The following is a 14,785-nucleotide window of genomic DNA, read 5'->3' on the forward strand; positions in this document are numbered from 1 at the left end:
AGGAGACCCTCCTCCTTCCAGGTGAACCCCCACACCCGTGTCAGCGCCACCCATGCCCCTTAGGGACCTGCCCCATCGGCCACCTGCCCCTCCTATGAATACAGCTGTCTCCAGGAAAAAGAGCAGCAAACAGGCATTTCCTTGACCTTGTCTTCGTCTGGTTTGGGTACCCCATCTCCTCCTTTGCTTCACCATCAGAATTCTCAAAGGGGAAGCCCACATGAAGAATCTCGGCTAAGACTTCGCACCGACAAACAGAAAGCAAGCTTCTTCAGGCTGGGACTGTCTTTTCCACCATCTTTGTGTCCTCAGCCACCAGGCTGGCTCACAGCACATGCCATTCATCCTGCTCTAATTAGCCAAGCTGCTTCTAAAAACTTCAGCCAGCCAGGCAAACCTTCCCCAGCCCGCACCTTACAAACCCATCAGTCAAACTGCTGCTTCTCCTTAAGGACACATGTACAGACTCTCAAGAAAGCATGAGAATTGTCTTGTTTATTAAGTAAAGTTGAAAACATTTGGTTATTTTCAATTGCCTGTATTTTGCCCAAGTCATTAGAAGCAGGTCTCCACCTCAGACAGAATAATTAACTTTTCAATCATCACATTGGTTATAACTGCAACACTCATAGATCTAATATACTTCCTGAAATCAGGAAAACAAAAGATTGGCTTTTACTAGTATATTAACATTTCTCTAAATTGCAATGTAGTGGGTAAGGATCGTTTATATTGGTGAAAAATATAAATTATTCAATATCATGAAAATAATTATATTTTATTACCTTCAAATAGTATGAATTCTTTGAAAATTATTAAAATGAGAATCAGAAAGCTTTTCATCAACTTGGTTAGGAACTCATCCCGGACCATGGCTGAGCATCACGCCCTGCCGTATCACCTTTCACATCTGTATCACAGGTCTGATAACAGACCTCCTATCCCCATCCCATGACATGTACGGTGCCAATTCTAGTTGACCTGTCAACGTACTGTATTCTTCCAGACTGAGAGCTCCCTGCAGGCAGGCCAGTTCCTATACAAAGTGCTTAGCTCAGAGTGCTCAATAAACAGATGGGTGAATTCATAAAAACATAAAGAGGATGTCAGGAACAAATAAGATGATGGATGTTCATTTTAAAATACCAACCGCAGGGCTTCCCTGGTGGCGCAGTGGTTGAGAGTCCACCTGCCGATGCGGGGGACACAGGTTCGTGCCCCGGTCCGGGAAGATCCCACATGCCGCGGAGCGGCTGGGCCCATGAGCCATGGCCGCTGAGCCTGTGCATCCGGAGCCTGTGCTCCGCAACGGGAGAGGCCACAACAGTGAGAGGCCCACGTACCGCAAAAATAAATAAACAAATAAATAAATAAAATAAAATACCACCCACAGAAGTTCTATAAATGAAATATATTCACAGTGTTCTGAAATATACATTGTAACTCCAAAGTGCTCCTATATCCTAACAATCAGATAGACACTACTTAGAAACAGCAACATCCATTTGGCCAACCCCCAGGAGCCATCACCCCATTTCCCTTTCCATTTCTAAAACACCACCAGACAAACTGCAGCACCCTGAGATTATGATATGTTCTGCCCATTTAACTAGAAAAAGTGAAACTCGAATTCCAACTCTGCCATCGCTTGTCTTGGGTTGAATTCTACATCTGCCTGTTACCCTGCAGGATTCAGGAAGAAGCAATCCGCACTTGGAGTAGCTGGCAGGACTGTAACTTGCAGAGAGGCACCCTCAAGCTGTTTAGTATGCTTGTTACACAGTGATACTCTCATAATGCATCCTGCAGGGGTGGTCCTGTGAGGGGTCAAGGGGAGGGCCAGGCAGGCAATGCTCTCCCCACCACCAGATTCACATGAAGCAGCCTCATCTGTCTGTATTTTCTAAATGTTTCCAGGAAAGACTTTATACGAAGGAAGGTCTGTGGCTAAAAATAAAGCTTGAAAACTACTGTTCCCTCTAGGTGCAGAGGGAAGAAAGTCCCATTTATTGAGCACTTATTACGTGCTGGGTAATTTTAAAACATCTTAATGTGATTCCATTTAACTTTCACCACATCTTTATGAGTTAGACAGTAGTTAACCCATTTTAGAGAAGAGCATACTGAGGTTCAAAGAAGAGAAATCTCATAACCAGGAAGAGTCAGCCATGACATTATTCCAAAGCCACATTGTTTTATGTGCCTCCACCTCTAAAAATCCTTATCACTTCTCAGTCTACTCCTTCCACGTCCCCTCCCCTCCCCCCTTACAATTTAAGCCTGCTTTCAGTCATTTATACTCACAATTAATTATTAGCTCATTACCATTCAGTGTGAATGACTCTTTGCCAATTTGCTACTTCCTTACAATATTCATTCATTAAAGAATCGCTGATTGAGCACCTATGAGATGCCTGGTACTGGGCCAGGTCCCAGAGACACAGACTATCAAGGCATTGCCTCTATCAAGTTCTCACAGACTGGTGGGGAGAAATATGGAAACCAATAAATAGGAATATTAAAAGTGGTACCGTAGATGGTACCGTAACTGGGAACAGCACGGGGATAGAGGCCCTGGGAGAGAGAAAGAAGGACAGCTACTGTTTTCCTTACTATTGGCATTTGGTGATTTCTGTTGTTGGCAAGCTTTCTGGTCATCGTACCTCCAGCGCCTCTGGGGCAAGGGGCTCAGATACCAAAATGTACCCTTGACTGTTTCCTCCTCACTCCTTAGTACAGAGTCCTATTCCAGGAGGTAAGATAAACTGAAACGCATCAGATTTCATTTCATTGTCCTTGACCTGAAATACATTTATACATTAAAAAAAAACCTGACTCTTAAAAGCAATTCTATCCCTTGCCTCCCTCTTAGATATTCCTGTCCCGGGCTTAGTCAAAGAAAGATATTGTTCGACTGCAATTTCTTATTCACCCCAAACCCTCTTGTGTTTCCAGTTGAAACAGAATGTAAGCAGTGCTCCTACCCTGCTTTCTTTCTAATCCAGTAATAACCCAACTACTGCTTCTCTAATGATACTGATTAGACGGGTTAATATCCAAGCATTAAGGTAAAATCCCTGCTCTCATCCCTACGGACGACCTCAAATCAGTCTTTCTTTCCAAGTTTCTATTCTCTGTGAGCAATTCAACTTGGTTTCTTCTAAAATTCTTGCCTTTCAGAATCTACACAGTGGAAACAACTGTTATGGTAATAAGCCGCTGATTAGAGCAAAACACACACCACAGAGCAAAAATCAGCATATGTGAACACACACGTAAGTGCTACTGAAAAGTAAAGTGAATAAAATGTGAGTAGCACAAATACGTAACCAAACGTTGTCAAAATGTACAAATTATCCCCCGCTCTGGAAATTTATTTGAAGTAATTCAAAGGAAGAAAAAAGTATATAAATGTTTTCCTGTAAAATATATGATAGTAGGGCCTCCCTGGCGGCGCAGTGGTTGAGAGTCCGCCTGCCGATGCAGGGGATACGGGTTCGTGCCCCGGTCTGGGAGGATCCCATATGCCGCGGAGCGGCTGGGCCCGTGAGCCATGGCCGCTGAGCCTGCGCATCCGGAGCCTGTGCTCCGCAACGGGAGAGGCCACAACAGTGAGAGGCCCGCGTACGGAAAAAAAATATATATATATATATATGATAGTAGAAAATTGAGACGTGATAGAGGCATGGCTGAGTAAATTATAGGCTATTAAAAATGATCATTATGAACTCTGAGTAACAGCATGAAAATGTTATGGATATGTTTTTAAATTAAAAATAACAATTGCATATGTAATATGATTACAAATCTGTAGAAAAATTATGTTTGCTTAAGAACAGTGGAATCACGGGTAATGTTTTTAAATGTTGTTGGAGGTTACAGCATTGTCTTTACAATAAAAAAAGGTTCAGAGGAAAACAGATGATGAGTCATTGCCTGACAACTGTCATTTTGTAAGAAAGTCCCCTTTACGGTGACAATGACAGGCAGTGAAATGTGAGCACAGATGCCAGGTTCCCTCCTCCTATCCTGGTTTACTTATTAATGTTGATCTTTCCAGGCATTAAAATGAATCTAATCAACAAAGACAGACTTTACATGGTTGCCAACTGGTAATCAGTAAAACCTGAAAGGGACCAAGACATGGGATTTGAGTGTGCAGTACAGACAGGGCAGGGGGAGGGGTGGCAGGACAGGAGGGCTCTTTGCTAACTAGGTCCACAGTCGGTTTCCTAATGTCTAAATATAAGGCATTTGTGCTCTTGGCTTCTCGGTGTAGACAGATGTTAGAGGAATTGAAAATTTCTTGTTTAAATTAAGAAAGCACCCAAGGTCCTACAGCCTCTCCTAATTCTTGCCTAACCCCCAGTCTCTGCATGTTTGCTGTCTACACAGCTTGAGCCACAGGACAACCCCACAGATAGAATCCTGCCTCTGTCGCCACCACCATCCCTGGGCTGAAGTGGAAAGGTTTTGTTATGTTTACATATATATTTTTTGTTTATTGTAGTAAAATACACATAACATAAAATTAATCATTGTAATCATTTGGAAGTGTGCAATTCTGAGGCATCAAGTACATTCCCATTGTTGCATAACCATCACCACCATCCATCTCCAGAAATTTTCATCGTCCCCAACTAGACTCCATACCCATTAAACAATAACACCCTATCCCCCTCTGCCAGACCCTGGCAACTACCGTTCATCCTCCTTTCTGTCTCTATGACTTTAACTGTTCCAGGAACCTCATGGAAGTGGAATCATACAGTGTTTGTCCTTTTGTGTCTGGCTTATTGCACTCAGCATAATGTCCTCAAAGTTCATGCATGTCGTAGTGTGTGTCAGAATTTCCTCCCTTTTTAAGGCTGAATAATATTCCGTTGTATATACATACCATGAGATGAGTTTTAAGGAGCTACAGCCCACCGCTCTTGGGACTACTACTATTACTGACCCAGCCCTGATCCCAAGCTCAATTCTGAACAATGGGCTCTTCCATCTCATTCTCAGGCCCCAGACTGGCTCCTCCTTCAATTCTACTCCTCCTCCAGTGGTTCGTCATTTGGGAACCTGCTTAGAGTTCATCTTTCTTCCCAGAATCTGGAAGAGTCATCCCTTCTACCCCAGGACAGTGGCTGGAGACCATTACCTGTCACTCACTGCTTGTGCAGAGTTCCTACGTTAGGCTGTGTTCAGCCCACGAGTAGCTCGCCCCAGATCCAAGATGGCAGCTTCCTGCCTACCCTGCCTGAGGTTGACAACACCTCTGTCTCCTCAGTCTAACCCATGGATCCTTCTCTCTGCTCCGGTATCGGGGACAGTGTTGATCCAACAGATGCACCTTCCCAGCGTGTCTACAGCAAGACCACAGCCTCCTGTCCTCACTGCAACCTTCTTCCTTTCTGTTGCCTATTCCCAGATACCTCTCTGCAACTTCCCTGACCCTGTCTAAACTCTAGAACTTTAGACTCAAGGCACAGAGTCCAGGAAGCACGGGTCCAGCCACACTTACAGCCACAGCGAGTTCCTCCCTTGAGTGATGACACCAGTGAACTTGGTCAGACGTCTGGCATCCACTTCAATCCACTGATGGAGGTCGTTCCTTCCCGCGCACCATGCCCCGTCGTAAAAATCATTTTCATTAATACCTGCCTGAAAAGAAAGAGAGGGGTGCTCTTCACTACTACATATAAAATAGATAACTAACAAGTACCTACTGTATAGCACAGGAGACTATGCTCAATATCTTGTAATAATCTATAAGGGAAAAGAATCTGAAGAAGAATATACATATATACATGTATACGTGTGTGTGTGTGTGTATATATATATATATATCTGAATAGCTTTGCTGTACACCTGAAACTAACACAACACTGTAAATCAACTATACTTCAATTAAAAAAGAAAAAAAAAGAGAAGGGTGTTCTTCAAAAAGACTCAGAATAGAAGAAAATTAAGACAAAATTTTTTATGAGATTTCGAGGAAGGGGGGTGGGAGGAATAGAAAAGAATGAGGAATTGGAAAAAAAAAAAAAGTCGTTGTGCCCTGAACGCCTTATTCTAAATCATAAAAAGGAGTTGCTTATTATTAACAAGCTGGAAATATTTCAATATGATAAGTCCTCCTCTTGCCCAGTGTAGAAGATGAAATTTAATGAGTTCTCCTATTACTTATTCGTCCAACAGACATAGACCGTCTCCTACCTACCAGCCTACACGTGCCAGGTGCTGGGGGTACAAAGGTGAATCACTCCCTCCTAGAATCTCAGGATCCAGGCAGGAAGAAAGACATGAAAATAGATGAATTAGAACACAATAGGCAATGTGTTATTTCAGGAACAGGAGCAAACTGCTATGGGAGCACTCAAGCCTAGCACAGCTAACTTGGTCTGGGGGAGACCACGGACAGGAAGCCCCAAGTCAGAGATGATATTTGAACTTGGAGTTGAAGGTTAAGTTTATCTAGTGAAAATTTATTTATTAGCATTTAAGTCATTTGATGTGCCTGAGTGTCAGCTACTACTACTACCAAAGATTCCCTTGATCTGAATTTACAAGGTACGTGAAGTTTCTGTTCTGGAATTTTCCCTGTATTATTACCATGTGAAGAGACAATGCCCTGACCTAAAAAAAACACACACAAAAAAAGACAAGTGAGCCAGGTGAACCTTTCTAATTTACTAAGATCTTTTCTGCATGAATCCCATTTTCCTATGGTTATTTCACAAGTGCATAATCAGATGAAAAAAAGTCTGAGTGACCGTCAAGAGATAAGAATGATAGGCCAGTCTATCTTCCCTACCTCTGAGACCTTTTCAGCTCAAATTCTTACTTGTAATGGCCAGCACTGATGGGAAACTCAGAGCTCAGCTATAGCAGAGGAACAGCTTGGCTAAGGGTCCCATTAGCGGAGCTCATCCATCACTGCACCAGCTAACATAAGGCTTGTATCAGGACCAACACAGCATATGCATTCCCAGTCCATTCCTGAAACAATCTTGAAACAGCTTTGAGAGAAAGTCAGAATACTAACATATCATGGTCTTCTAAAAGCACTGCCATCTCAAATGGAGGTGAATTAAAAAACTGTTAGTCTACAGCCTCCAGAGACCCAAGCTCTCAGTGAACCAGCACCTCCATGTCTGATGGTACACAGGGTGTCTGCAATAAGGACCTAGAGGTGCTGCAAGGTTCTGCCTTCTAAAGCCATCAAAGAAAAGCTAAATTGTGCAAGTGTGTGTTAATGGTCCTACCTGTGCTTCAGTGCATTTTGTTGAAGTGATGACGACTCTTAAGTATAACCTCTCATCTCCCAACATTACCAGTCAACAGGGAGATCACCATCCCAGCCTGAAGGCGATAATTACACAATTGCTCCCTTTCTTCATCTAAGGCACTTATCCCCCCAATGGAGGAGACCTGAAACCCATTAACGACCTACAATATCACAATTCATCTTCTTTCAAGAAACCATAATACCCACTCCGTTTTTGTTGTGGTTCCTCTTTTCTCATAAACTGCCCATGAGACTGGTGCTTAGAATAGCTTAATTTATTAAAATTAACCTTCACCTTGTCTTTGCTATATGCCAAGTAGTGGCCCCGGCAATAGAAATACAAAGGTAGACAACACGGGCTGTCCTGCCTTCCTGGAGCTCAGAACAGGCAGATGGACTGAAGTCCCCTCACGGTGATGTGTCTTGGTCTTGGCCTTGGCATCTCAAAATCACCCACTGCATAGTGTGTTGATTAAGAGGTTGTGCTCTGAAGTCCTATCTGGGTGTGAATCCCAGTTCTGCAACTTTCATACTGCATTAATTCAGGCAATTTGCCTAAATGCTCTTCTGTGCCTCCGTTACCCCATCTGTTCAAGTGACAGGATGCTGACTGTGCTTTCAACAGGGCCTGGCACTTAGTTAGTAGCATGGGCTCAAAAAGAATTGAACACTCAGTAAATGCTAGTTATCAGTACACCTAAAACAATGAATATTTGGTAAATCATGGAAATATGGGTGTTTTAAGAATTATTTCACACTGTACAAAATTCCAGGGAATTGCAATACTATTCCAGTTAACTGGTGTCACATTTTCTATAACCTCAAATATCCAGAATAGAGTTATAAAATCTGAAAAAAGAGGAGGCCCACTGTCTAAAGTTCTTAACAGGAGTCCATGTTGCCCCCCTCCAAGGGATATTTGGCAACGTTTGCAGTCATTTTGGCTGTCACAACTGGGGGAGGTGTGTGCAACTGGCAACTAACAGATGGAAGCCAGGGATGCTGCTAAATAAACACTCTACAATGCACAGGACAGCAACACCTCCCAAAGAGCTGCCCGTCCCAAAATGTCAATCATGCAGAGCTTCAGAATGCCAGCTTATGGGCTAAGCAGACAAGAAAGAGCTGCCACACAGCCCAGGATGTTTATCCCTACAGGATCATGAAAGCTTGGAGCAGCTGTCCTCATGTCATTCGACCAAAGTCTACTGACTGGTATCTGACATTCAATTTACAGTTCCTGTTTTTGCCAGTCTGGATATTTTGCTTCTGCTGCCAATCTCAGTTCTTCTTGAGCACCCCAGACAGTCAATTAAACGTAATAAGGTGTCAGGAGACTGAAGAGCCCTTCCTGAAGCTGACTCTTTGGGAAATGACAGCCACCTCTGCAAAATCAATTACAAATTTATAAAGCAAGCATCTGGGAGAATTCAATGAAAGAGGAGGTACCAGGCCCCGAGATGTCACCAAATTATACCAGAGTGCCAAAAATGGTATCAGTAAGATGTCTGCTACTGTAGGATGTGCTCCACAAAAATGAGGCAGAACACCAAAAAGAGGAAGATATGAGATCCAGAAAAAAAGGGTTCCGACATAGGAGGGACTTCTCAGAATGATAGTGAAGAACTCCCGAGATACTAGTGATGTAAAAGACCCAGAAAGCAACCTATTCAGAATACAGCAGGTCAAAGGGCTCCCGAAAGAACGTCTACAGAAACACAAAAAAACAAAAGTCAGACTAAACATCATTGAACAGATCTGACCTTACAGAAAGTTATATTGAAGGGTATTTTAGAGACCCAGACTATTGCAGGGTGTGGGGAGATGTTTTTAAAAACATGAGCAATTGCAGGAGAACAAAAGGTTGTCAAGAAATTATTTCTTGGCTCAAAACTACAATAATTCTTGGCCCAATAGTAAGCAATATTTATAGCCATAACAATGAAAACCTCAAATGTAAATCTATCCAAAATCTGAGATGCGATTTTATTGGAAAGATTAAAGAGGGGTAAAGGAGTGATTTTAAAAATGAGCTGAAATTCTCATCTTCCGTAATAAGAATTCAAAAGATAAAGTCCCAAATTTATATAAACCAATACATATCAATATGTGCATATTATTTAGAAATTAAGATTTAAATGTCCAAAGAAACAATTTAAAAGAGTTGGAAGTAGTTGCCCCATTCATAGCATTCAGGGGCAGTCAGGGGGTGGGGTGGAATGTGGAATGCCTCAACAGGAACTAGTGTTTTGTTTTTGTTTTTGTCTTGTACAACTTTATTAGGAATAACTGACAGATACAATTGTATATATTTAAAGTGTACAACATGATGATTTGATTTGCATATACATTATGGAATGATTACCAAGATCAAGATAATTAATACAGCCATCACCTCGAGTGTTAACTCACTTTTTTGTCTGTGCGGTGAGAATGCTTAAGATTTAACTCTCAATAACTTTCAAGTATTATACAATACTGTATTATTAACTATAATCACCATGCTATATGTTAGATCCTTTGAACTTATTCTTCTTGTAACTGAAAATTTATACCCTTTAACCTACATCTTCCCCATTTCCCCTCCTGCTCAGCCCATGGCAACCACCATTCTATTGTTTATTTGTTATAATCCTTTAATGCTTTGATTTCTTTAACTACTTGCTCATAAAACTGATTAAAATAAATTTGAATTTTAATGAGGAAAGGAAAGGAGATGCACAGATATAAATAGTAACTGATATACAACCTACTTTAAAAATTATTCTTGACTAGGCACTCTGATCTGAAGTGCCAATGAAACTAGACGAAGCACAAAGAAAAGAAAAAGAAAAGCAAGCTGCAAACCCTCTGAAAAAAATGCCTCTGCACTTCTAGCTTGTGCGGAGGTTGGTGTCTTCAGTGGAGTCTCCTATTGCAGGGGGACCTTCAAGATAGCAGAGAAGTAAGACGTAGAGATCACCTTCCTCCCTACAAGTACATCAAAAATACATCTACATGTGAACAACTCCTACAGAACTCCTACTGAATGCTGGCAGAAGGCCTCAAACTTCCCAAAAGGCAAGAAACTCCCCACTTACCTGCCATGTGGCTGACAGGGTCTTGGTGCTCTCGCCTGGTGTCAAGCCTGAGCCTCCAAGGTGGGAGAGCCGAGTTCAGGACATTGAACCACCAGAGGCCTCCCGGCCCCACATAATATCAATCAGTGAGAGCTCTCCCAGAGATCTCCATCTCAATGCTAAGACCCAGCTCTACCCAATGGCCAGCAAGCTCCACTGCTGGATGTCCCATGCCAAACAACTAGCAAGATGGGAACACACTCCCACCCATAAGCAGAGAGGCTGCCTAAAATCATACTAAGTTCACAGACACCCCAAAACACACGGCCAGACACGGCCCTGCCCACCAGAAAGACAAGATCCAGACCCACCCACCAGAACACAGGCACCAGTCCCCTCCAACAGGAAACCTACATAAGCCACTGAACCAACCTCACCCACTGAGGGCAGACACCAGAAACAATGGGAACTACAAACCGGCAGCCTGAGAAAAGGAGACCCCAAACACAGTAAGTTAAGCAAAACGAGAAGACAGAGAAATATGCAGCAGATGAAGGAGCAAGATTAAAAACCCACCAGACCAAACAAATGAAGAGGAAACAGGCACACTACCTGAATAAGAATTCAGAGTAATGACAGTAAAGATGATCTAAAATCTTGGAAATAGAATGCAGAAAATACAAAAAACGTTTAACAAGGACCTAGAAGAACTAAAGAGCAAACAAGCAATGATGAACAACAAAATAAATGAAATTAAAAATACTCTAGGGGCTTCCCTGGTGGCGCAGTGGTTGAGAGTCCGCCTGCAGATGCAGGGGACACGGGTTCGTGCCCTGATACAGGAAGATCCCACATGCCGTGGAGCGGCTAGGCCCGTGAGCCATGGCCGCTGAGCCTGTGCGTCCGGAGCCTGTGCTCCGCAACAAGAGAGGCCACAGCAGTGAGAGGACCGCGTACCACAAAAAAAAAAAAAAAATACTCTAGAAGGAATCAATAGCAGAATAACTGAGGCAGAAGAATGGATAAGTGACCTGGAAGATAAAATAGTGGAAATAACTACCGCAGAGCAGAATAAAAAAAAAAGAATGAAAACGATTGAGGACAGTCACAGAGACCTCTGGGACAACATTAAATGCACCATTTTAGGGGTCCCAGAAAAAGGAGAGAAAAAGAAAGGGTCTGAGAAAATATCTGAAGAGATCATAGTTGAACACTTCCCTAATATGGGTAAGGAAATAGTCAAGCCCAGGAAGCGCAGAGAGTCCCATACAGAATAAGTCCAAGGAGAAACACGCCAAGACACCTATTAATCAAACTATCAAAAATTAAATACAAACGAAAAATATTAAAAGCAGCAAGGGAAAAGCAACAAATAACATACAAGGGAATCCCCATAAGGTTAATAGCTGATCTTTCAGCAGAAACTCTGCAAGCCAGAAGGGAGTGGCAGGACATATTTAAAGTGATGAAAGGGAAAAACCTATAACCAAGATTACTCTGCCCAGCAAGGATCTCATGCAGATTCGATGGAGAAATTAAAACCTTTACAGACAAGCAAAAGTTAAGACAATTCAGCACCACCAAACCAGCTTTACAACAAATGCTAAAGGAACTCCTCTAGGCAGGAAATACAAGAGAAGGAAAAGACCTACAAAACAAACCCAAAACAATTAAGAAAATGGTCATAGGAACATACATATCGATAATTACCTTAAATGTAAATGGATTAAATGCTCCAACCAAAAGACACAGACTGGCTGAATGGATACAAAAACAAGACCCATATGTATGCTGTCTACAAGAGACCCACTTCAGACCTAGGGACACATACAGACTGAAAGTGAGGGGATGGAAAAAGATAATCCATGCAAATGCAAACAAAAAGAAATCTGGAGTAGCAATTGTCATATCAGACAAAATAGACTTTAAAATAAAGACTATTACAAGAGACAAAGAATGACACTACATAATGATCAAGGGATCAATCAAAGAAGAAGATATAACAATTGTAAATATTTATGCACCCAACATAGGAGCACCTCAATACATAAGGCAAATGCTAACAGCCATAAAAGGGGAAATCGACAGTAACACAATCATAGTAGGGGACTTTAACACCCCACTGTCACCAATGGACAAATCGTCCAAAATGAAAATAAATAAGGAAACATAAGCTTTAATGACACATTAGACAACATGGACTTAATTGATATTTATAGGACATTCCATCCAAAAACAACAGAATACATTTTCTTCTCAAGTGCTCATGGAAAGTTCTCCAGGATAGACCCTATCTTGGGTCACAAATCAAGCCTTGGTAAATTTAAGAAAATTGAAATCGTATCAAGTATCTTTTCCAACCACAACACTATAACAATACATATCAATTATAGGGAAAAAATGTAGAAAATACAAACACATGGAAGCTAAACAATACGCTACTAAATAACCAAGAGATCACTGAAGAAATGAAAGAGGAAATCAAAAGATACCTAAAAACAAATGTCAATGAAAAAGCGACGACCCAAAACCTATGGGATGCAGCAAAAGCAGTTCTAAGAGGGAAGTTTATAGCAATACAATCCTACCTCAAGAAACAAGAAAAATCCGAAATAAACTACCTAACCTTACACCTAAAGCAATCAGAGAAAGAAGAAGAACAACAACAAAAAAAACCCCAAAGTTAGCAGAAGGAAGGAAATCATAAAGATCAGATCAGAAATAAATGAAAAAGAATTGAAGGAAACAATAGCAAAGAGCAATAAAATAAAAGCCGGTTCTTTGAGAACACAAATGAAATTGACAAACCATTAGCCAGATTCATCAAGAAAAAAAGGGAGAAGACTCAAATCAACAGAATTAGAAATGAAAAAGAAGTAACAACTGACACTGAAGAAATACACAGGATCGTGAGAGATTACTACAAGAAACTATATGCCAATAAAATGGACAACCTGAAAGAAATGGACAAACTATTAGATAAGCACAACCTTCCAAGACTGGACCAGGAAGAATAGAAAATATAAGCAGACCAATCACAGCACTGAAACTGAAACTGTGATTAAAAATCTTCCAACAAACAAAAGTCCAGGACCAGATGGCTTCACATGCAAATTTTATCAAACATTTAGAGAAGAGCTAACACCTGTTCTTCTCAAACTCTTCCACAATACAGCAGAGGGAGGAACACTCCCAAACTCATCTATGAGGCCACCATCATCCTGATACGAAAACCAGACAAAGATGTCACACAAAAAAAGAAAACTACAGGCCAATATCACTGATGAACATAGACACAAAACTCCTCAACAAAATACTAGCAAACAAAGCTCATTAAAATGATCATACACCATGATCAAGTGGGGTTTATCCCAGGAATGCAAGGATCCTTCAATATACACAAATCAATCAATGTGATACACAATATTAACAAATTGAAGGAGAAAAACCATATGATCATCTCAATAGGTGGAGAAAAAGCTTTCGACAAAATTCAACACCCACTTATGATAAAAACTCTCCAGAAAGCAGGCATAGAGGGAACCTTTCTCAACATAATAAAGGCCATATTTGACAAACCCAAAGCCAACATCTTTCCCAATGGTGAAAAACTGAAACCATTTCCTCTAAGATCAGGAACAAGACAAGGATGTCCACTTTCACCACTATTATTCAACATAGTTTGGGAAGTTTTAGCCACGGCAATAGGAGAAGAAAAAGAAATAAAAGGAATCCAAATACAAAAAGAAGTAAAACTGTCACTGTTTGCAGATGACATGATGCTATACATAGAGAATCCTAAAGATGCTACCAGAAAACTACTAGAGCTAATCAATGAATTTGGTAAAGTAGCAGGATACAAAATTAATACAAGAAATCTCTTGCATTCTTATACACTAATGATGAAAAATTTGAAAGAGAAGTTAAGGAAACACTCCCATTTACCATTGCAACAAAAAGAATAAAATACCTAGGAATAAACCTACATAAGGAGATAAAAGACCTGTGTGCAGAAAACTGTAAGACACTGAGGAAAGAAATTAAAGATGTGCACTAATATTGTATCCTGCAACTTTACCAAATTCATTGATTAGCTCTAGTAGTTTTCTGGTGGCATTTTTAGGATTCTCTATGTATAGTAACATGTCATCTGCAGTGACAGTTTGTCTCTCGTAACATTCTTTATTTTAAAGTCTATTTTATCTGATATGAGTATTGCTACTCCAGCTTTCTTTTGATTTCCATTTGCATGGAATATCTTTTTCCATCCCCTCACTTTCAGTCTGTATGTGTCCCTAGGTCTGAAGTGGGTCTCTTGTAGACAGCATATATATGGGTCTTGCTTTTGTATCCATTCAGCCAGTCTGTGTCTTTTCGTTGGAGCATTTAATCCATTCACGTTTAAGTTTTTTTTTTTTTTTTTTTTTTGCGGTACACGGGCCTC

At 41.1% G+C, this 14,785-nt stretch overlaps 1 protein-coding gene across 6 annotated transcripts in view; it reads right to left on the reverse strand.

Moving 5' to 3' along the window:
• CPXM2 (carboxypeptidase X, M14 family member 2) overlaps window positions 1–14,785 on the reverse strand; it is a 128,865-nt gene that overhangs the window by 70,799 nt on the left and 43,281 nt on the right. For all 6 annotated transcript variants that reach the window (XM_082636031.1, XM_082636034.1, XM_082636036.1 and 3 more), the window contains exon 4: window positions 5,516–5,655. In XM_082636031.1, the coding sequence (XP_082492157.1) occupies window positions 5,516–5,655 (140 nt within the window). The remainder of the gene's footprint in view (window positions 1–5,515; window positions 5,656–14,785) is intronic.

The sequence above is a fragment of the Mesoplodon mirus genome (genome assembly GCF_964341445.2).
Source record: "Mesoplodon mirus genome assembly, chromosome: 2".
NCBI classification, from domain to species: domain Eukaryota; kingdom Metazoa; phylum Chordata; class Mammalia; order Artiodactyla; family Ziphiidae; genus Mesoplodon; species Mesoplodon mirus.